The sequence below is a fragment of the Megalobrama amblycephala genome, linkage group LG3 (genome assembly GCF_018812025.1).
Source record: "Megalobrama amblycephala isolate DHTTF-2021 linkage group LG3, ASM1881202v1, whole genome shotgun sequence".
In the NCBI taxonomy this organism is placed as follows: domain Eukaryota; kingdom Metazoa; phylum Chordata; class Actinopteri; order Cypriniformes; family Xenocyprididae; genus Megalobrama; species Megalobrama amblycephala.
In genome coordinates this window covers 36,320,683-36,344,849 of record NC_063046.1, presented here as the reverse complement: position 1 = coordinate 36,344,849, position 24,167 = coordinate 36,320,683, and the positions used below count along the sequence as shown (strand labels likewise).

The 24,167-nt window shown below is 35.4% G+C and overlaps 1 protein-coding gene across 1 annotated transcript; it reads left to right on the top strand.

Moving 5' to 3' along the window:
• The first annotated feature begins 3,837 nt into the window (after window positions 1-3,837).
• tyms (thymidylate synthetase) lies at window positions 3,838-13,798 on the top strand. Its single transcript, XM_048185315.1, is given in 9 exon segments — window positions 3,838-4,206; window positions 5,646-5,672; window positions 5,675-5,718; window positions 5,826-6,000; window positions 6,628-6,729; window positions 8,241-8,341; window positions 8,343-8,417; window positions 9,225-9,296; window positions 12,976-13,798. Coding segments are annotated over 9 exon segments (1,086 nt in total). The 5' UTR covers window positions 3,838-3,854; the 3' UTR covers window positions 13,114-13,798.
• Window positions 13,799-24,167: the final 10,369 nt, after the last annotated feature.

Here is a 24,167-nt window from a genome sequence, read left to right as displayed (position 1 = left end):
AAGCGTTATATGCCACGAACCAAGCCAGTCAGCAACGAGGTGAATCACAACACAACAAACTTTGATTTGAAGCAAAGAAGTACTATTTGAAAATCTGGCAAAAATACAAAGATGAAAGACTGTGTACTTAACGGCTTGAAAGAACTACAATCCCATGAAGCATTGCGAAAAGCAGAACTGAATTAAAAACAATAGAGAAATATAAAACTGCTCATTTAAAAATTTTAATTATATTAAGTTTATTACAAAATATGCACATTTACAAATATTTAAGTCGATTACGTCATTTGCATTGCTTCATCGCTCTCTGATTGGTGGAATTTTCTGTACAGCATCATGAGTAATGTAGTTTTTCACCACAAATGCATCTGTTAAAAAAGATTATTTTACGAATAAATTAAAATAATGCTGGTTGATGGCTTCAGCAGAGGCAAATACCATCAGTTAACAACCTCATAGCTCATGGTAGGTCTGTCTTTAAAGGTTATCATTAAAAATCAATTTCCCTATGAAGAAAATTAATTAAGTTTGACTTTCAGAACCTGGCTGTTGCAATCTATTGCAAGCTATGTAACATTCAATAAGTTAGTTGACTTGTCCGGTATTTTGCCATATCCTCAGACATACTGACATTTTTATTTTTATGGGAATATCTCATATGTCAAAACATAATATTACATACTAATTATTTCACAAATATGACATAGGCTATGCTATAGGCCTATTTTATCTCAAGAACCACTAGGGGTCCATGGGCACGAGGTTGAAAAACAGAACTGAGAGTGGGGAATGTAAGCAGTAAATTACCGTAATTACGAGATTCCAACTTGTAAAAAGCATTCACGTCCTTGTAGAACTATTAATTACAACTTGTAAACTGGGAATATTCTGAGAGCTCTGACCTGTACACTGTACCACCTGACTGCTGCAGATTAATTTAGGCGTTGATAGTGTTACCATAGAAACGTATAATTCCAAGGAACAGCTCCGAGTTGAACGTCACGTGTTGTCATCTTGAAATTACGGTTACGACCATGGCCCTGTCCCAAATGGCACACTTCATAGCTCTTTCTGTCTTTTGGACTTACAATGGCTGCTATGTGTCCGTTAAGTCCATGAGACCGTAGGGTGTCTCATTTGTCAATTTTAGGTCTCAGAAGGGTGCTCTCGAGCGCCCCCTTTGCGGTCGATATGTGTCCTTGATGCGCACTAGTGCAGGCTCCGCAGCAGAAGTCTTCCTGACAGTCAAAACGGCATTATGTCACAAAAGTGCAGACTTGTAGTAAGGCCGTGAGTGTTTAGGTTGCCATTTGGGACAGGGCCCAAGTTATAGGCTGTTACCCTATTAGATGGCATAAACCCCGCCTTCTCCATATAATCGAATCTGACCTGAGACAAACAAAACAATCATATTACACTTCAAATAAATTTTTTCCAAAATTTGGAAAATCCGTTTTTTTAAATAAGTTTGAGTTTAGTTAGTTGATGCTATAAAAACGAGGGTTTGACATCATGATTGACTGCTGAGATCGACAGCTTCTCTGAGCAAAAGACTTTTTTCGGGAGGAGATTGGAGCTTCAACTTTATTTTCTACATTTCCATAACTGTTTATTTCGCACCGACTTATTGCAGTAAACTGTACTAACCAATTCTGCAGGAGTGTGGGCGGGGCCTTGATATCACGGCTCCACTTCATACTCACTACTGCGCAGACTCGGGCTCCAAGATGTCAGCGCCATACTTTCACTTTTCTACATTGGTAGAGAGTGAAGGTGCATCATATATCTTTTTTACAGTCTATATATGGTTACAACATGGCGTTAGCGCAGCAAAAGACTTACCAAAGAAAGAATGCAAAACAAAGTGAGACATTGTCATGATTGAATTTGAGGGTAAAATACCAAAATATCAAAATTATGCTTGATTATGCTTCTGTCCGGTCAAGAAATAGCTGGGGCACGTATCCATGACCTGAAATGAGAGAAAGTGGAGAAAGCTTAAACATATTGAAAAAAAGTGTAAATATGTGCAAAAACGAATAAAATTGGTTTTGAATGGAGTCTATACTGAATATAGTCTACTGCATTGATGAGATCTATGATTATGGACGTATGATATATGGAGCTGCAGTCAAATCAAGAGAAATTAGATGGCATGCAACACACACCGCAGAAGCTGTAATGACACTGCATGTTTTTACAGTGGGTGGAGGAAGTTAAACCAGTCAGAGTGGTGATTTATTCCTATTCAGCAGCTGCATTAATACAAGTAAAACAACATCCCAGCAAACACTCCCCTAACGTTAGTATTTGGTTCTTGTTTGGTTTAATTTTTTTTGTTAACCAAATACTAACTTTAGGTGAACATTCTTTTTAGGTTTTAATTTTTTTGTAACCATAAAATAACGTTCCCAGAACATTGCAATAACTTATACAGAATGTTAGAGAAATTAGATGGAATGCAACACACACCGCAGAAGTTGCAATGCCACTGCATGGTTTTTACAGTGGGTGGAAGAATTTAAACCAGTCAGAGTGGTGATTTATTCCTATTCAGCAGCTGCATTAAAAACAACATGATGTTTTAATAGAAACATACACGTTACTTCTGAATTTAGAAAAAAAATGATTGAATGTTAAATTCTGCTGGATACCAGATCATAGGAATTCAAGGAAATTAAAAAATGTAGGCTAAATTAGTTAATAATCTATCAATGAAAAGTAGGCTACTTCTACTACACTTATCTTAGTTAATAATAATCTAATCTCACATTTTTTTCTGAACCTGTTAAAATTAGTTAAAGGGTTAGTTCACCCAAAAAATAATTAAAATAATGTCATTTATTACTCACCCTCATGTCGTTCCACACCCATAAGTTGATCTTCGGAAAACAAATTAAGATATTTTTGTTGAAATCCGATGGCTCAGTGAGGCCATCAGCAATGACATTTCCTCTCTCAAGCTCCATTAATGTACTAAAAACATATTTAAATCAGTTCATGTGAGTACAGTGGTTCAATATTAATATTATAAAGCACCGAGAATATTTTTGGTGCGCCAAAAAACCCAAAATAACGACTTATATAGTGATGGCCGATTTCAAGACACTGCTTCATTAAGCTTCGGAGCGTTATGAATCAGCTTGTCGAATCATGATTCGCATCGCGTGTCAAACCGCCAAACTGCTCAAATCATGTGACTTTGGTGCTCCAAACCGCTGATTTGACACGCTGATTCATAATTCTCCAAAGCTTCCTGAAGCAGTGTTTTGAAATTGGCCATCACTAAATAAGTGTTTTTTTTTTTTTTTTGGCACACCAAAAATATTCTCGTCGCTTTATAATATTAATATTGAACCACTGTACTCACATGAACTGATTTAAATATGTTTTTAGTAGTACATTAATCGATCTTGAGAGAGGAAATGTCATTGCTGGCTATGCAGGGCTCACTGAACCATCGGATTTCAACAAAAATATCTTAATTTGTGTTCCGAAGATTAACAAAGGTCTTATGGGTGTGGAATGACATGAGGGTGAGTAATAAATGACAGAATTTTAATTTTTGGGTGAAATAACCCTTTAACATTAACATTAAGAAAGGTTAATAAATGTAGTAAAAACAGGCTATTGTTAGTTCATGATGTATAGAGAGAAAGAAAAGAACTTAAATAATGTATTAACATAACTGAAAGGAAATGGGATATTAATGATGTACAAGAAATAATCAGTAGGGAATTGTAAGGGCATTAGTCAAATTTTTCCATGTCTTATTAGGAGAAAATAAGCAGAGATCAATGAAGCCTTGATTTTACACACTCCAGTATCGTAGGTGGCAGTGTGCAGCTTTTAGGATGGTCTGCAAAACCGCCAAAAATGAACAAAAGAAGAATATCGCGGGAAAATATAAATGTGGATTTTTGCGCGCTACAGGATTTGCCTGCAATAGTTCTATCGTTGAGTTTGATCTTAAACTGAAGAAAATGCCCAACGCCGCTGAGCAAATGACAAATGGCCATTGTACTGAAGTAGAAAACAAGACAGAAGGTGCAGGCGGAGGAAAAAAAGACTTTTCTCTGTTTTGTGACGAGCGCGGTTACTTGAACCTAGTCGAGTACATTCTGCAGCACGGAGCGAGCAAAGGCGACAGGACAGGGACCGGAGTGATCTCTGTGTTCGGGACACAGGCCAGATACAGTCTCAGAGGTGAGACAAATATGCAGACAACAGTTTCTTCAACGGTTCATGGCAATTAACTTCATGACAAATGATTAGAAATGCAAGTTTACCAGGAAAACAGAGAACAATGTGAAAATAAATGACTTCTGTTTTGTGTTAGAGAGCCTAGGTATAAAACCATCAACAAATGCCATGAGTTTCTTAAGTTATGATTATCTGACTGAGATGGTGAACAAATACACTTCTGTGAACAGACTTTGTGTTACAACAGGGTAAAGAACCAAGCCTAAACATAACATTTCGGAGCCTAAATATAATATGAAATAAAATATATTTAAAAAAAAAAAAATAATAATAATAAAATGGAACCGTTATTGATCATTTAGACCAAACATATTTAAAATAATCTTTCTAAAAAGTTTGCTTATGTGTTTTTTGAGTATCATATTGATACATCAGTCTTTTATGGCTCATATAGTATGATATTATGAGAATATGGAGCTCATACTCAAGGAAAAAAAACACCTCAATTTTATACAGAAACCCAAACTGAGCAAAAATATGCTTTTTTTTTTTGTGTGTGCAGTTGCTGATATTTATATGATCAAAAATATGTGACCCAGGACCACAAAACCAGTCATAAGGGTCAATTTTTTTTAAAATTGATACATCATCTGAAAAGTTGAATAAATTAGCTTTCCATTGATGTATGGTTTGGATAGGACAATATGTGGCCGAGATACAACTATTTGAATATCTGGAATCTGAAAATATTAAGAAAGTTGTCCAAATGAAGTTCTTAGCAATGCATATCCACTCACAAAAATAAATTTTTGATATATTTACAGTAGGAAATTTACAAAATTCATCTTCATGGAACATGATCTTTACTTTATCCTAATGATTTTTGGCATAAAAGAAAAAAACTTAAATTTTTACCCATACAATGCATTGTTGGCTATTGTTACAAAATATACCCTTGTGACTTTGAATTATGACTTTGTGGTCCAGGGTCACAAATATGAGATTCTGATAAATCGATGAGATTTGTAATGGTATAGCAGACTGCTCATATAAATATCAGTTGTCACTGTATATCTCCCAACAATATGTCTCAGTATGATATTTAAATGCATAGTTTTATGATTAAAGCTAAAACATACAATGCGATAATAAAGAGATGAACAAATAAACGCTCCTCAAAAACCTGATCATATATGATACATTTTAACAGGCTTTTTACAAAAAATGTTGATCAAATAAACCTTCCTTAGTTGCTTCAGTCCAATAAGTGTTCATCTTGAAATATTAACAATATATAATTTTTTTCTTATGTTTGCTTTCTAAAAATCAGTAAAGATTTCACAAAAAGACCTGTATCATCTTTATCTGGATTAACGGATCAACTACTGTTGAAATGTTACTAAAATAAAATTAAAAAATCGGTTTCATCCTGCACCTCGCAGATCAGTTTCCTTTGCTGACGACCAAAAGGTTTTCTGGAAAGGCATATTGCAGGAGCTGCTATGGTTTATCAAGGTACAGTAGAAAAATATCCCAAACTTCTGTATCTTATTTCTGTATATATCTTTTTTATTTTGCATTTTGCATTTTTAATGAATTAGATTTTTAATCTTACAATTTAGGGTTCAACAAATGCTAAAGAGCTGTCAGAAAAGGGTGTGAGAATCTGGGATGCTAATGGCTCCAGGGATTTTCTGGATAAAAATGGCTTTACTGATCGTGAGGAAGGAGACCTGGGCCCAGTGTATGGCTTTCAGTGGAGGCATTTTGGAGCTGAATACAAAGACATGCACACTGGTAACTGCCAATCTTTTTATATATGCAGTTGACATACCATAGCAGCGATGTATACTGTATTCCCAGCGTCTTCTCAACATGTCAACAACACAAACCAAACTCTTCCAGGCCTCAGCTAGAACTACAGTGTTTGAGGGTGGGTCAAATAGATGTTGTTCGCGGGCAGCCGGTGAAGACCGTAGGTGCGCATTATGCAAATTTGTTACAAACCTACGTAGGTTCACACAGGAAGTAAGCCTGGAATTACTGATGACTTGTTTCAGGCAGTTTAGGATCGTTTTTTTCTTTGGGGAGACAGTAACTCCATTTATCTGCACTTTGACCTTTTACATTCACAAACCACTATATTTCACATTGCATGAAAGGTCATATCTGAAAAAGCATAATAGGGGTACTTTAAAATTGTTATAATTGTCATCAGGGCAGGTCAAGCCATTAGGTTACATAGTGTAGGTGACTGTAGGCACTGATTATTATTCATGCAGTATTTAAGACCTCATTAGTAGAGAGAGAGAATACTTGGGATATTTGTGAAATTGAAAAAGCTTTTTAAAACACTTTTCTTTTAATGTGTATATATTAGTAAGAATTTGTTTCTAAGCTAGACTATTTCATCTCTTCATGAAGATTACTCTGGGCAAGGTGTTGACCAGTTACAGAAGGTGATTGACACTATCAAGTCAAATCCAGAAGACAGGAGGATCATCATGTGTGCTTGGAATCCCAAAGGTCTCAATCAACTTTATCACCATCCACCAGTGTTTTTTAGTATCATTTATATACTACTGTGGTATCTTAATATTTTGAATGAGCTTTTATTTATATATTTTCAGTTTTCATTTAACTTGGGTTTTAATTTTGTGTGCTTTTATCATTTTATTAGTTTTTGGGTTTTTTTCTATTTAGCTTTCATTTTTTTTAAAAGTTTGTTTTATTTACGTTTTAGTAATTTTAGTACTTTTTCAGTTAGTTGCAAATGTGACATTTCTAACTTTTGTTTTTTCAAAAGTTAGAAATAATGAAATGATAATAAATGATTTGCAATAGTTTGTTTTAAAGGTGCCATCGAATTGAAAATTGAATTTACCTCAGCATAGTTGAATAACAAGAGTTCAGTACATGGAAATGACATACAGTGAGTCTCAAACTCCATTGTTTCCTCCTTCTTATATAAATCTCATTTGTTTAAAAGACCTCCGAAGAACAGGTGAATCTCAACATAACACCGACAGTTACGTAACAGTCGGGATCGTTAATATGTACGCCCCCAATATTTGCATATGCCAGCCCATGTTCAAGGCATTACACAAGGGCAGGCAGTATTAACGTCTGGATCTGTGCACAGCTGAATCATCAGACTAGGTAAGCAAGCAAGGACAATAGTGAAAAATGGCAGATGGAGCAATAATAACTGACATGATCCATGATAACATGATATTTTTAGTGATATTTGTAAATTGTCTTTCTAAATGTTTCGTTAGCATGTTGCTAATGTACTGTTAAATGTGGTTAAAGTTACCATCATTTCTTACTGTATTCACGGAGACAAGATTGTCGTTATTTTCATTTTTTTAAACACTTGCAGTCTGTATAATTCATAAACACAACTTCATTCTTTATAAATCTTTCCAACAGTGTAGCATTAGCCATTGGCCACGGAGCATAGCCTCAAACTCATTCAAAATCAATGTAAACATCAAAATAAACACTGTACTTACGCGATTAGACATGCTGCATGACGAACACTTTGAAAAGATCCATTTTGAGGGTTATATTAGCTGTGTGAACTTTGTTTATGCAATGATAGAGTCGAGAGCTCGGGAGGGGGCGCAGAGCGCGCGATTTAAAGGGGCCGGAGCCTGAATCGGTGCATTTCTAATGATGCCTCAAAATAGGCAGTTAAAAAAATTAATTAAAAAAAATCTATGGGGTATTTTGCAACTTCACAGACACATTCAGGGGACACCTTAGACTTATATTACATCTTGTAAAAAAACGTTCGATGGCACCTTTAATTTTTCAATATCAATAAACTTGTTTTTTTTTTTTTTTTTTTTTTTAAAGCAATTATAGTACTTAAACTTATTTCAGTTAGTTGCCTTTTGAGTTTAAGTTGGTCAAATATTCAAGTTTAAGGTTTTTTTTTGTTTAAATGTTACTTTTTTAATGTAAGTTTTTCATCTAATATTGTTTTATTTGACATGTATGCATGATGACAAAACAATCCATTTTATTGATAGATCTTCCTATGATGGCATTGCCCCCCTGCCATGCGTTATGCCAGTTTTACGTGTCAGATGGTGAGTTGTCGTGCCAGCTGTACCAGCGCTCTGGTGATATTCGGTCTGGGTGTGCCCTTCAACATTGCCAGCTATGCACTTCTCACCTACATGATTGCCCACATCACTGGACTCAAGGTGAACATATCTCAAAATCTGATGATCTGTGAAAGTACATCTTCCTGCATAATGTAAATATAAGGGATAATGTACAGTCATCTGGTGATCACAATCCATGATTATGCATGATCTGATGCAGCATAAAACTATTTACATAGCTATTCTTGTCAGTTAAGCAAATGGAAATTTAAAAGGTTATTTCACCCAAAAATGAAAATTGTCATCATTTTCTTACCCTCATGTCTTTCCAAACCCCTAAGACTTTAGTTCATCTTCGGATCACAAATGAATTCATTTTAATGAAATCTGAGAGATTCCCTCCATTGACAGTCCACGCAACTACCACTTTGACGCTTCAAAAATTCATAAAGAGATCGTAAAACTAATCCATATGAATTGAGCGGTTTAGTCCAAATTTTCTGAAAAGACTCGATCGCTTTATATGATGAACAGATTGAATTTAGGCTTTTATTCACATATACTATGATTTTAATTAAATTAAAAGTTTAAATGCAATTTAAATGCAGTTAGCTGAACTTTAGCATGACAAGCAGTTATTTGTAATTATACATTTGCAATGAAGTTGCAATTTAGTAAAAGAATTAAAAAAAAGAAGAAAAAAAAAGAACTGTATTTGAAGTTCACTACAAATGCACATCCACTTCACAAAGGAAGTAAAAATTGTATTTAACATGTGTGCCTTAGGGTTTCATACATGTATCAAAGCTTGTGAAATCTGCATCCATGCTATTTTATGGACATACTAACCAAACTTGAACTCGCTGAATATATTTTGCACTCATTATTCTTCTTATTTTTTCCTAGCCTGGAGATTTTGTGCATACAATAGGTGATGCCCACATCTATACCAATCACATTGAGCCTTTGAAAGAGCAGGTATGTTGCATAAATTCCATAAAACTAGTTTATCTTCTTTAATCTACAGTGATGTGTGAAAGACAAAGTGCACCATAAAAAAGTGTATTGTGTGTTTTCTTCTTTCATTTCTCAAAATATTGCATATAGATATGGAAAAGGAGAAAAATTCCATATGTTAAACTGATGATAAAATAGTCTGTAGGAAGTTATTTCTGGGGATGAAGGTGAAGGTGATCTAATTTAATCAAACAATGTAAGTTTTATTCAAAAATACCAACGGAAATTCAAATGTCTATAAAGTGTGAAATTTGATTTCTGTTGGTATTTTTGAATAAAACTTTCATTGTTTGATTAAATTGATCACCTTCACCCATCAATAACTAAAAAAATACAGTATAAATTTCTAAATTTTGTACGGTGCGCAGGAAAGAGGAGAGGCGAGGATTGTTTGCAACAATGTTTTTAAACAAACAAATAAAACAAACAGGCATGATGACAACAAAAATCCAAACAGGGAAGATGGTGATGATATCCAAATAGGGAACAGAAACGCAACAGCTATATAAACATATATGTAAAGACAATGGCCAACAAAAGACAACTGAGACACAGGGATATATATATAAAATATATATATATATATATATATATATATATATATATATATATATATATATATATATATATATATATATATATATATATATATATATATATATATATATATATACACACACACACACACACAGTTGTGCTCAAAAGTTTACATACCCCTTGCAGAATCTGCAAAATGTTAATTATTTTAACAAAATAAGAGGATAATGCAAAATAAGTGTTCTTTTTTTATTTAGTACTGTCCTGAATAAGATATTTTGCATAAAAGATGTTTACATATTAGGGCTGACCGATATATCTCATGCGATTGTCACGCGCATTTCGTCAGTAAAGCCGGTTCCTTGATTACCGTGAAATCGGCATCACCTGCTTTCAAATGGAGCGGCATTTAATAGACAGAACCATAGTTCACTGACAAGCCACGCAATATCGCGTTCATTATCGAAGGCGATTCACATGCGCGTGACAATCGCATGCGATATAGCGGTCAGCCCTATTACATATACTCAAAAAGTAGCTGAATTTATAAAAATGACCCATTCAAAAATTTACATACCCTTGATTCTTAATACTGTGTGTGATTACCTGGATGATCCACGACTGTTTTTATGTTTTGTGATGGTTGTTCATGAGTCTCTTGTTTGTTCTGAACAGTTAAACTGCCCAATATTCTTTAGAAAAATCCTTCAGGTCCTTCAGGTCACACTAAGGATGACTGAGGGACTCAAACACAACTATTCAAAAAGGTTCAAACATTCATTGATGCTCCAGAAGGAAACACGATGCATTAAGAGCCGCCCTCAGTCGTCCTCGGTGTGAAAAGATGGATCTCAAAATCACACAGTCACTGATGGAAAGGGTTCAAATATGCAGAAGATGCTGGAAAACTGAAGAATTTTCAGGATCTGAAGGATTTTTCTGAAGAATGTTGGGCAGTTTAACTGTTCAGGACAAACAAGAGACTCATGAACAACCACCACAAAAATCAAAACATAAAAACAGTCGTGGATCATCCAGGTAATCGCACACAGTATTAAGAATCAAGGGTATGTAAATTTTTGAACGGGTCATCTTTTATGCAAAATATCTTATTCAGCACAGTGCTAAATAAAAAAGAACACACATTTTGCATGATTCCTCTTATTTTGTTAAAATAATTACCCCTTGCAGAATCTGCAAATTATGTAAACTTTTGAGCACAACTGTCTGTATGTATGTAAATTATAATATATGTAAATTATAATATAATATATAATATATGTATTATAATATAATACAATATAATATACTGGGTAACAATAGACTAACAAGGAACATGTGTGGGTAAAAAATTTCCATGGAAACAAAACAAACAAGGGTAACTATAGAAACAAAGGCAAACAGGAACAAACAACAGGAAAGTGAACAAAGGGAAACAATGGAAAGAGAAAATACACTTCAAAATAAAAGTTCGTAGAACACAAGATGGGAAATCATGACATACAGGTGCTGGTCATATAATTAGAATATCGTGAAAAAGTTTCATATATTCTAGATTCCCTACATGTAAAGTAAAACATTTCAAGTTTTTTTTTTTTTTTTTTGAAATTGTGATGATTAGATCATACAGCTCATGAAAGTCCAAAATCCAGTATCTCAAAATATTAGAATATTTACATTTGAGTTTCATTAAATGACCATCCCTACAGTATAAATTTCGGGTATCTCTTGTTCTTTGAAACCACACTAATGGGGAAGACTGCTGACTTGGCAATGGTCCAGGAGACAATCATTGACACCCTCCACAAAGAGAGTAAGTCACAGATGGTCATTACTGAATGTGGTGGCTGTTTACAGAATGATGTATCAAAGCATATTAAATGCAAAGTTGACTAGAAGGAAGAAATTGGGTAGGCAAAGGTGCACAAGCAACAGGGATGACCACAAGCTTGAGAATACCGTCAAGTAAAGCAGATTCAAACACTTGGGAGAGCTTCACAATGAGTCAAATGAAGCCGGAGTCAGCGCATCAAGAGTCACCACACTCGGACATCTTCAGGAAAAGGACTACCAAGCCACTTCTGAAACAGAAACAATGTCAGAACCATCTTACCTGGGCTAAGGAGAAAAAGAACTGGACAGTGAACAGCAGTCGAAAGTCCTCTTTTCAGATAAAAGTAAATTTTGCATTTCATGTTGAATTCATGGTCCCAGAGTCTGAAGGAAGACTTGGGAGGAAGAATCCAACTGCTTGAGTCTAGTGGGAAGTTTCTGAAGTTAGTAATGATTTGGGGGGCCGTGACGTCTGCTGGTGTTGGTCCATTGTGTTTTATCAAGTGCAAAGTCAATGCAGCCATCTTCCAGGAGATTTTGGAGCACTTTATGCTTCCATCTGCTGACAAGCTTTATGGAGATGCTGTTTTCCTTTTCCAGCAGGACTTTAGCACCTGCCCACAGTGCAAAAACCACTTCCAAGTGGTTTGCTGACCATGATATTACTGTGCTTTATTGGCCAGCCAACATGCCTGACCCCTGAATGTGCTTTATTGGCCAGCCAACATGCCTGACCCCTGAATCTATGGGATATTTTCAAGAGAAAGATGAGAAACAGTCGATCCAACAATATACAGATGATCTGAAGGCTCAATAGTGCCTCAGCAGTGCCACAGGCTGATCACTTTCATGCCACACTTCACTGATGCTGTAATTTGTGCTAGGAGCAAGTCATTTGCTGTAATATGTGCTGCCGACCAAGTATTGAGTGTACAAATGAACATACTTTAAAGAACTTGAACTTTACTGTTTTGAAAATCCATTTTTTGATTGATCTTAGGAAATATTCTAATATTTTGAGATACTGGATTTCGGACTTTCATGAGTTGTACGCTCTAATCATCAAAATTAAAAAAAAAAAAAAAACTTTTGAAATGTTTTACTTTACATGTAGGGAATCTAGAATATATGAAAGTTTCATTTTTAAAAATAATTTACAATAAAAAAATGAACTTTTTCACGATATTCTAATTATATGACCAGCACCTGTAAGGGTGTATGCTTATCTACAGTGTTCAAAGTGTGTTTCTAACATGTCCTGTACCCACAGATTCAGCGAGAGCCACGTCCATTCCCCAAACTCAAGATCAAACGCAAAGTTGAACAAATTGATGATTTCTCTGCAGAGGATTTTGAGATCTATGACTATGACCCCCATCCTGCAATCAAAATGCAAATGGCTGTTTAGACCTTTAAACATTTTTTTAAAAAAAGATGGTTATAGAGTTTAAATAAAAGAATTTGTTATTTTTCCTTTTTTGGAATGTTCCAATACAAGGTGAAAATTTCTGTTTTAAAATGCATGATAAAATTTAAATTTAAAATGCATGTACTTGAGTTTGAGATTTCATGTGTAATATGTGTAAATGTTCCCGCCATACATGCAGATTGGAATTTAATTGCAATATAACATTTTTAACACAAATAAAGTGGTTATATTGTAAATGTAAATTTAACATATACAATTTAATTTTTTATTTTTTTTTATTTTTTATAATATTTAAACATTTTGTCCCCCCAAATTTTTGTCTGTGGTGTTATAACGGATGTTAATTTGGACTATTTTCTTTGTAAAGGTTATTATATTGGTTGTAGTTAATTTTTTATTAATTTTTTTCAAACATTTTGCTAAATTTTCCAATTTAAAAACCATTTAATGTGTCACGCATAAGTTTTTTGCCTAAGTTTATTGCCTAAAATGATTTAAAAACAAACTTACTGAATATAGAATTTTAAACAAAAATATTGCTTTGCAATGGCACTGACGGATAACAAAGAACAAAACGGAGTTCAATTACAGTTGCGTCATAATGTGACAAAATTAGAAATGTGTTTTCAAAGCCTGGTTTCAATAAAAGCTGTTTTTAGACTAACAAGGAAGTTTTGTGTTCTGAAACTTAAAAGATGTTATGATAGTACAACAACCACTTACATGAAACTCTGCAAGCTTGGTTACTCAAGAAACTGCTTCATTAAAATCCCATCATTGGACAGATCAGAGGTCTTGTAAACCCCCGGCCAAATGCAGCCATGTTATTAAGGTGCAATGTTTTGATCAATATTGCCGGGCAATTTTGCTGAGTGATGTTGCTTGGGCACGTTGCCATTAAGAATGGGCAACAAATTTCTATCTAAAGTATCCAGATAGAAATTTGTTGCCCATTCTCAATGGGAAAGTGCCCAAGCAACATCACTCTGCAAAATTGCCTGGTAACATTGCTCAAAAAGTTTCCCCAAGTATCACCTTTAGGACCAAATTAATGTTTTAATTGAAGTGAAATCCAATGTGTTTGAAAAATCTACATTTTCACATTTGACTTATTAGTCAATACCATTTGACTCAGAAACACCAAGGTGTTGCATCTACAAATGTCATTTTGCAAATCAGCCTCGACTTTCACTTTCAATCTAGTTCATCCTTGGGCAAGAGCTTCAGAGCAGAGGCAAAACATGCTTAGCAAATGATCTTGGTTAATGTCTGAGTATCATTATAATAGAACCAAACACATACCAGCCAAAAGCACAGTCAGTTGTTTTCTGTGTTCACACTCACTTTTCACTCTTTATGCTCTTAGACAGTATTTGGGCTGTTTTGGTTTAAAATATATGTTAAGCAATCATTAAAAGAGTTCTAAATTTTTTTTTTATCAATGTACTTTTGCAAGGGGACAATATAAATTTACTGAACACTGTATTATTAGCATTGTTTTAACTATTATGATTTTTTTTATTCTACTTTGCTGCCCCCTTTTGGCCATTACCAATATATTTAAAAGAGAAATTATGCATTATTTGAATGTAATATCTTTCATATACTGTCCACAAAAGTAAACATAATGCTAAACTTTCAACACATTTAAATGCTCATCTACAACACTGATTACAGATACTTCAGTACTTTCAAGACATTGAAATGAATGAACTTACTGATAGATTGGCCCAGAAAAAGGAGTCAGTACCAAAATACTGGCTGACAAGATTATTCCCAGACTCCATTGCACAAAAAAGAACTTTTCCATTGCACAAAATGTCCTTTATAGTGGAAAAGCGTTCTTCAGATTATTAAAATGTTCTTCACACTAAGAAAAAAATGTTTCTTTTAAGAACTGTTTACTTAAAGGTTCTTTTGGTAACCCAAAATGGCACCTTTAAGTGTGTATGGCACCTTTAAGAGTATTATGTACTATGTATTAAGTATATGTCATGACTTTCAATTAACTTTTCAGTTAAACAGGTAGGTGACCAAAATCTGAAATCCTGTTGTTTATCATTTAACAGTGATAGTGGTCATTTAGCTTGTCAGTACACCAAATTGTTATTGTACAAAAGTGTTATTGTAACCTTACAGATTTCATAATCCTCCATATCACAACATATACATATTAATAACCCCAACTTGCAACTACAAGTATATTGAGTTTCATCTGCATACAGTACACTCAAATAATCACACAAAATAAATACTATACAGCAAAGTAAACTGCTTGATTGTTTATATCGTCATCAAATATAAACTATCACCCAGCTCTAAACCACTAAATGTTCACACTAGGTTTAAGGTTAATTAATCTCTGCACAACTGATTTTTTTTAATATATATATATATATATATATATATATATATATATATACATACATATGCTGGTCATATAATTAGAATATCATCAAAAAGTTGATTTATTTCACTAATTTCATTCAAAAAGTGAAACTTGTATATTATATTCATTCATTACACACAGACTGATATATTTCAAATGTTTATTCCTTTTAATTTTGATGATTATAACTGACAACTAAGGAAAATCCCAAATTCAGTATCTCAGAAAATTAGAATATTACTTAAGACCAATAAAAAGAAAGGATTTTTAGAAATCTTGGCCAATTGAAAAGTATGAACATGAAAAGTATGAGCATGTACAGCACTCAATACTTAGTTGGGGCTCCTTTTGCCTGAATTACTGCAGCAATGCGGCGTGGCATGGAGTCGATCAGTCTGTGGCACTGCTCAGGTGTTATGAGAGCCCAGGTTGCTCTGATAGTGGCCTTCAGCTCTTCTGCATTGTTGGGTCTGGCATATCGCATCTTCCTCTTCACAATACCCCATAGATTTTCTGTGGGGTTAAGGTCAGGCGAGTTTGCTGGCCAATTAAGTACAGGGATACCATGGTCCTTAAACCAGGTACTGGTAGCTTTGGCACTGTGTGCTGGTGCCAAGTCCTGTTGGAAAATGAAATCTGCATCTCCATAAAGTTGGTCAGCAGCAGGAAGCATGAAGTGCTCTAAAACTTCCTGGTATACGGCTGCGTTGACCTTGGACCTCAGAAAACACAGTGGACCAACACCAGCAGATGACATGGCACCCCAAACCATCACTGACTGTGGAAACTTTACATGGACCTCAAGCAACGTGGATTGTGTGCCTCTCCTCTCTTCCTCCAGACTCTGGGACCCTGATTTCCAAAGGAAATGCAAAATTTACTTTCATCAGAGAACGTAACTTTGGACCACTCAGCAGCAGTCCAGTCCTTTTTGTCTTTAGCCCAGGCAAGACGCTTCTGACGCTGTCTGTTGTTCAAGAGTGGCTTGACACAAGGAATGCGACAGCTGAAACCCATGTTTTGTCTGTGCGTAGTGGTTCTTGAAGCACTGACTCCAGCTGCAGTCCACTCTGTGAATCTCCCCCACATTTTTGAATGGGTTTTGTTTCACAATCCTCTCCAGGGTGCGGTTATCCCTATTGCTTGTACACTTTTTTTCTACCACCTCTTTTCCTTCCCTTCGCCTCTCTATTAATGTGCTTGGACACAGAGCTCTGTGAACAGCCAGCCTCTTTTTCAATGACCTTTTGTGTCTTGCCCTCCTTGTGCAAGGTGTCAGTGGTCGTCTTTTGGACAACTGTCAAGTCAGCAGTCTTCCCCATGATTGTGTAGCCTACAGAACTAGACTGGGAGACCATTTAAAGGTCTTTGCAGGTGTTTTGAGTTAATTAGCTGATTAGAGTGTGGCACCAGGTGTCTTCAATATTGAACCTTTTCACAATATTCTACTTTTCTGAGATAGTGAATTTGGGATTTTCCTTAGTTGTCAGTTATAATCATCAAAATTAAAAGAAATAAACATTTGAAATATATCAGTGTGTAATGAATGAATATAATATACAAGTTTCACTTTTTGAATGGAATTAGTGAAATAAATCAACTTTTTGATGATATTCTAATTATATGACCAGCACCTGTATATATGGGCCATTCTACAGAATTTGTGCAAAGTCAGAATTGGAAACGTCTTTTTCCACAAATTTTGTATGTATGCAAATTGTATAATATCCAAGGTACATATTTCTAGTAATTGTACAGTTAATTCTCATATTGTATTTTCAGAAAATTTTGGAATATTTTTCCTCTCCCCAAATTTGTCACTACCTATACTAATAATAAATAATTTATTAAGAAGGGCTACATTGACCTATTAAGATTTTGTTTATGTCTACCTTGTAAATATATTTTTTGTTATTTTTTGGAAAAGTTTCACAGGTAAATCAATAACAATTACAACTTTAGCAATATTTCAAATGTAATTTATGAGATTTGTTGTATTTTGAATCCAATCTTTCTTTGTAAAAGGCATAAAGTTCATCATACTGATTTCAGAGTTAAGGATTCATTAGTTTGATTATACATTGAACCAAACACTATAATAACATCTTAGTTGATAATTCAATATACTTTATTTTTAACAAAACATCCCATGTTTCGGTCGTGACTGCACATTTTCGGCAGTGATAGTAATGTGTTGGTAGTGACCACATCGCATTACAGAATTTTAACTAACATACTAAAACTAATGATTTGCATAATAAAACATAATAAAATTCGAATGATTAGCATAACAGTACTAAAATTGTTTATTTCCCCCAAATAAGCAATTATATGTTCCCTTTTGTCACTACCAAAACAATGATGTCACTACCGAAACAGTCACGACCGAAACGTGGTGAAGTTTACTTTTTTTAATACTTTTTTTAAAATACTTTTGAGCCTAGTTCAAAGATGATGATCAGCACATGGTTAGCTAACACAGTTCTGAACAGTTGTACACACACACAAAAAAAAAAAAAATTTACTGAATAACCCCCAAAAAACAATGATGTTGTTTCGGTTGTGACAATTTTAGATGCTTTTGAGCTAGCTCAAAGATGCTAATCAGCACATGGTTAGAAAAAGAGAGTTTAATGGTTTATTGAGCATGTAAAATCCAAATATCCTTTTAATTTGAACAATGATATTACCCCACTATTTGCTTAAACAAGTTGCACTCAGGTTGAGTACGTTATGCACACTTCCTCAAGGATAAAATAAATGTCAAATTTACCTCATAAAGAACAGACACAAGCATATTTTACTAATTAAGGCAAACAGAGACATATGTTCAAATGAGTCATAAAAGCAAACAGGTTATTGCACAGGACAAAACTGAATAGGTTATGACTGACTCTACTTGACACAGTATACCAATCAACTCTAATTAAATATAAATTAGTGTGTGTGTTTAGAGCTGACTTTAGAGGTTTATTGAGCATAAACATAATTCTTTTAGGGGATTTCTCTGCAGTTTCCAGAATCTACTGTACCTTTGCCAGACATTTGATTTCCCTTTCCCCTTTTCTATAGACCTGACATTCTTACAAAGATATTAAAACCACAATTACTTTTAACAATATGCAACTATTGCATATCGACATGAAACATCACTCAAAAACGACAACGCTTATTATAGCTGCATATTATTTATAGCTGAGTATGCTTTGACACGCTATCACAGTACATGATTAGGACCATCTGACAATTCTAGTTGTCCAAGTTTTAATTAAAATGACTTTTAAAGGGGTCATGAATTTAGAAATCAAATTTTCCTTGATCTTGTGACATGTAAGAGGTGGTTGTACTATCATAACATCCTTTAGGTTAGTTCACCCAAGAATGAAATTTCTGTCATTATGTATTCACCTTCATGTCGTCCCAAACCCGTAAGACATTTGTTTGTCTTCGGAACACAAATTTTGTCCGAAGATGTTTTTGATGAAATCTGAGGGTTTCTGATCCACACATAGGCAGCAACGAGCACCTTTTGAGGTCCAGAAAGGTATTAAAGACATAAAATAGTCCATGTGACTACAGTGGTTCAACCTTAATGTTATGAAGCAACGGGAATACTTTTTGCGCACAAAAACAATGACTTTATTCAAAGTCGTTATTTTTACGTTGCAGAGCTTCAGTGTTTATGACTGAATGGCAGCTCAGTATTGGCATTCAGCTCACATTCAGACATAAAAGCTGAAGCTCTATGAAAATAGCATAGCAGTCGGCTCCAGGATTTCTTTCTTGGGGATGCTAAGCTTCAAAGGGCTTTAAACGATACCAGATGAGGAATAAGGGTCTTATCTAGAGAAACGATCAGTCATTTTCTAAAAAAAATACAACTGTATGTGCATTATAAACACTAATGATCGCCTTGCATGTGCTTCTGCTTTCCGTATTCTTCAAAAAGCTTACGCTGTTTGTCCTACGCCTTCCCTATTCTACTTACGGAAAAAAACAGAACTGGGGCCGTGTTCGTTCCGTAAGTAGAAAAGGGAAGGTGTAGGACATACAGCGTAAGCTTTTTGAAGAATACGGAAAGCAGAAGCATGTGCAAGGCAAGGCATCCTTGGGGGATGCTGGTGCTAAGCACATTTCAGGTTGGGCTATAGCCCCAGCAAACCCCGGCCTAGCGCCGCCATGGGGACAGACAAATTTGTTGAATAACTAATTGTTATATACTATTGAACTAGCATATTGCATATAAAAATTAGTTCAAACTTTGACCTGTGGAGGGCAGTAATACACTTAGCAGCGTCTACACTGCTGGAATTCAAATAGAGGAGAAGAAGAAGAGAACTAGTTCAAGATGAGCATTTCTGGTTAAAACTTATATAATTTTCAATTTTTTTCAGAAAATGATTGATGGTTTCACTAGATAAAACCCTTATTTCTCATCTGGGATCGTGTTGAACAATTTGAAGCTGCAGTGAAACGAATTATGACCTTCAACTGTTTGGTGCCCATTGAAGTCTACTATAAGGAGAAAAATCCTGGAATGTTTTCATCAAAAACTTTAATTTCTTTTCGACTGAAGAAAGAAAGGCATGGACATCTTGGATGACATGGGGGTGAGTAAATTATCAGGAAAAGTTTATTTAAAAGTGAACTAATCCTTTAATCATGCATCAAAAGTGTGTCTCTCCTCTGGGTTCATGAAAATGGGAGGGAAACATAAGTCTGTCTTATTGATCTCACCAGCTCTGGCCTCGAATCTGAAGTGACGGTGTTTCAGCTCTTTCTAAAAAAAAAAGAAAGAAAAAAGAAGTTCAAAATAAACCTAAATATGTCAGAATGCTTACCCGCAACTGCCTACGACTGCAATTTCCAAAAGCCTTGTTAGCTTTAAGTCACCATGCACTGTCAGAAAAAAAGGTACGCCACTGTCACTGGGGCAGGACCCTAAGGTACAAAAGTGAAAAGGTACATCTTTGTACCTCACTTACCCCTAAATGGTACATATTAGTACCTTAAAGGTGCCCTAGATTCAAAAATTGAATTTACCTCGGCATAGTTAAATAACAAGAGTTCAGTACATGGAAATGACATACAGTGAGTCTCAAACTCCATTGTTTCCTCCTTCTTATATAAATCTCATTTGTTTAAAAGACCTCCGAAGAACAGGCGAATCTCAACATAACACCGACTGTTACGTAACAGTCGGGGTGTACGCCCCCAATATTTGAATATGCCAGCCCATGTTCCCAACATTATGAAAGGCATTAGACAAGGGCAGAACGTCTGGATCTGTGCAGAGCTGAATCAACAGACTAGGTAAGCAAGCAAGGACAATAGCAAAAAATGGCAGATGGAGTAATAATAACTGACATGATCCATGATAGCATGATATTTTTAGTGATATTTGTAAATTGTCTTTCTAAATGTTTCGTTAGCATGTTGCTAATGTACTGTTAAATGTGGTTAAAGTTACCATCGTTTCTTACTGTATTCACGGAGACAAGAGCCGGTTGCTATTTTCATTTTTAAACACTTGCAGTCTGTATAATTGCATAAACACAACTTCATTCTTTATAAATCTCTCCAACAGTGTAGCATTAGCCAGTTAGCCACGGAGCATAGCCTCAAACTCATTCAGAATCAATGTAAACATCAAAATAAACACTGTACTTACGGCGATTAGACATGCTGCATGACGAACACTTTGTAAAGATCCATTTTGAGGGTTATATTAGCTGTTTGAACTTTTTTTATGTTGTTTAAGGCAAGCGCGAGCTCTTGGGGCGTGGAGCACTGGATTTAAAGGGCCACACACCCTGAATCGGCTCATTTCTAATTATGCCCCAAAATAGGCAGTTAAAAAAAATGAATTAAAAAAAATCTATGGGGTATTTTGAGCTGAAACTTCACAGACACATTCAGGGGACACCTTAGACTTATATTACATCTTTTAAAAAAAAGTTCTAGGGCACCTTTAAAGGTACACATTAGTACTTAAAGGCCCGGTTTCACAGACAGGGCTTAGACTAAGCCAGGATTAGGCCTTAGTACAATTAGAGCATTTAAGTAGCTTTTATAAACATGCCCTAGGAAAAAACATTACTGGTGTGCATCTTCAGACAAAACAATGGCACTGACATATTTTAAGATATGTAAGAGTAAGTTGCTTTCAGTTAAAACAGCTATAATATGCATTTTAGTCTGGGACTAGCTTAAGCTTTGTCTGTGAAACCAGGTGTAAAAGTGCATATTAGTACCTTAAAGGTACATAAACATATATAGTACTTTAAAAGTACATATTAGTACCTTTTCCCTTTCGTATCTTACGGTACTGCCCCAGTGACAAGCACCGTACCTTTTTTTTCTGACAGTGTGAAATAACTTAAGAAGTACATTTCATTACGATGTAGCCTACTTCGAACCCTACTTCTTAAATTAAAATGCTTTTGGGAAACAGCCTGTAATTCTAAGATGATTCTACGATCTAAAGTCGGCATGAAACAGAAGTTGCGATAGTCTTTTCTTCCCTATTGTGATGTACATCAAAAACGGCTTCACAAACAAGAAAAAATGTAGGATGGGATTTGATGTTGTCTATGGGGAACTGATTGGATGGTTGTGGTTTGCTATTGGTCGATCTCATGTGAGTGACAAGTTGTCCCACCCTTGTGCTAGTAAAGAGAAGAGATGTCACTGCAAGAGCTAGACAGACCTTCTTCTCAAATATTATAAACAGAAACTTAAACAACACCCGCACTCTTTTTGCTACAGTAGAGAGACTAACAAACCCCCCAAGTCAGATTCCCAGTGAAATGCTCTCAGACAGCAAATGTTGTGAGTTTGCTTCCTTCTTCTCTGAGAAAATTAATAATATCAGAAAGGCGATCAGCACATCCTTGAGCTGCACTGGGGTAAAACAGATCAGATCACAACCTCAGAAAGTAGCTATTATGTCTGATTTCGAAGCAATTGATGGTAAATTTTTGGAAGAAACAGTACAGCACCTTAAAACATCAACCTGCACCCTTGACACACTTCCCACATCTTTTTTCAAAAGTGTGTTTAACTGTTTAGAAGCAGATCTCCTAGAAGTGGTAAATGCCTCACTTCTCTCTGGGACTTTTCCAAAATCCCTGAAAACTGCAGTTGTTAAGCCCCTCCTGAAAAAGAGTAATCTGGATAACACCATATTGAGCAACTACAGGCCAATCTCAAATCTTCCTTTCATAGGCAAGATCATTGAAAAAGTTGTTTTCAATCAGCTGAACAAGTTCTTAAGCTTGAATGGATACTTTGATAACTTTCAATCTGGTTTCCAACAGCATCACAGCATAGAGACAGCACTCATAAAGATAATAAATGATATTCGCCTAAACACAGATTCAGGTAAATTATCAGTGCTGGTTCTACTTGACCTCAGTGCTGCGTTTGACACTGTCGATCACAACATTCTTCTTGACAGGCTCGAAAATTGGGTTGGGCTTTCTGGGATGGTCCTTAAATGGTTCAGGTCATACTTAGAAGGGAGAGGTTATTATGTGAGTATCGGTGACCATAAGTCTGAGTGGACATCCATGACATGCGGAGTCCCTCAAGGTTCAATACTTGCACCCCTCCTGTTCAACCTATATATGCTGCCACTGAGCCAAATAATGAGAAAGAACCAAATTGCATATCACAGCTATGCAGATGACACCCAGATTTACCTAGCCCTCTCACCTAACGACTACAGCCCCATTGACTCCCTGTGCCAATGCATTGATGAAATTAAAAATTGGATGTGCCTAAACTTCCTTCAGTTAAACAAAGACAAAACTGAAGTCATTGCGTTTGGAAACAAAGATGAAGTTCTCAAAGTGAACATGTACCTTCACTCTAGGGGTCAAACAACTAAAAATCAAGTCAGGAATCTTGGTGTAATTTTGGAGTCAGACCTGAGTTTCAGTAGCCATGTAAAGACAATAACTAAATCAGCATATTATCATCTCAAAAATATTGCAAGAATTAGATGCTTTGTCTCCAGTCAAGACTTAGAGAAACTTGTTCATGCTTTCATCACCAGCAGGGTGGATTATTGTAATGGGCTCCTCACTGGTCTTCCCAAAAAGACCATAAGACAGCTGCAGCTCGTACAGAATGCTGCTGCCAGGATTCTGAGCAGAACCCGAAAACATGAACACATCACACCAGTCCTCAGGTCCTTGCACTGGCTTCCAGTTGCATTTAGAATTGATTTTAAAGTTCTGTTACTTGTTTATAAATCACTCAATGGCCTAGGACCTCAATACATTGCAGATATGCTCATAGAATATAAACCTAACAGATCACTCAGATCATCAGGATCAACTCACTTAGAAATACCAAGGGTTCACTCAAAGCAGGGAGAGTCTGCTTTTAGCTGTTATGCCAGCCGCAGCTGGAACCAGCTTCCAGAAGAGATCAGGTGTGCTCCTACAGTAGCCACATTCAAATCCAGACTCAAAACACATCTTTTTACCTATGCATTTGTTGATTGAGCACTGTGCTACGTCCGAACTGTTTGCATCCTATTTTATACATATTATCTTTTTATTCTTTAATTTTTTTTTCCTGTTTTTATTTCATTTTTAATGTATTTTATATCTTTTATGTATCATCACTGTTATTT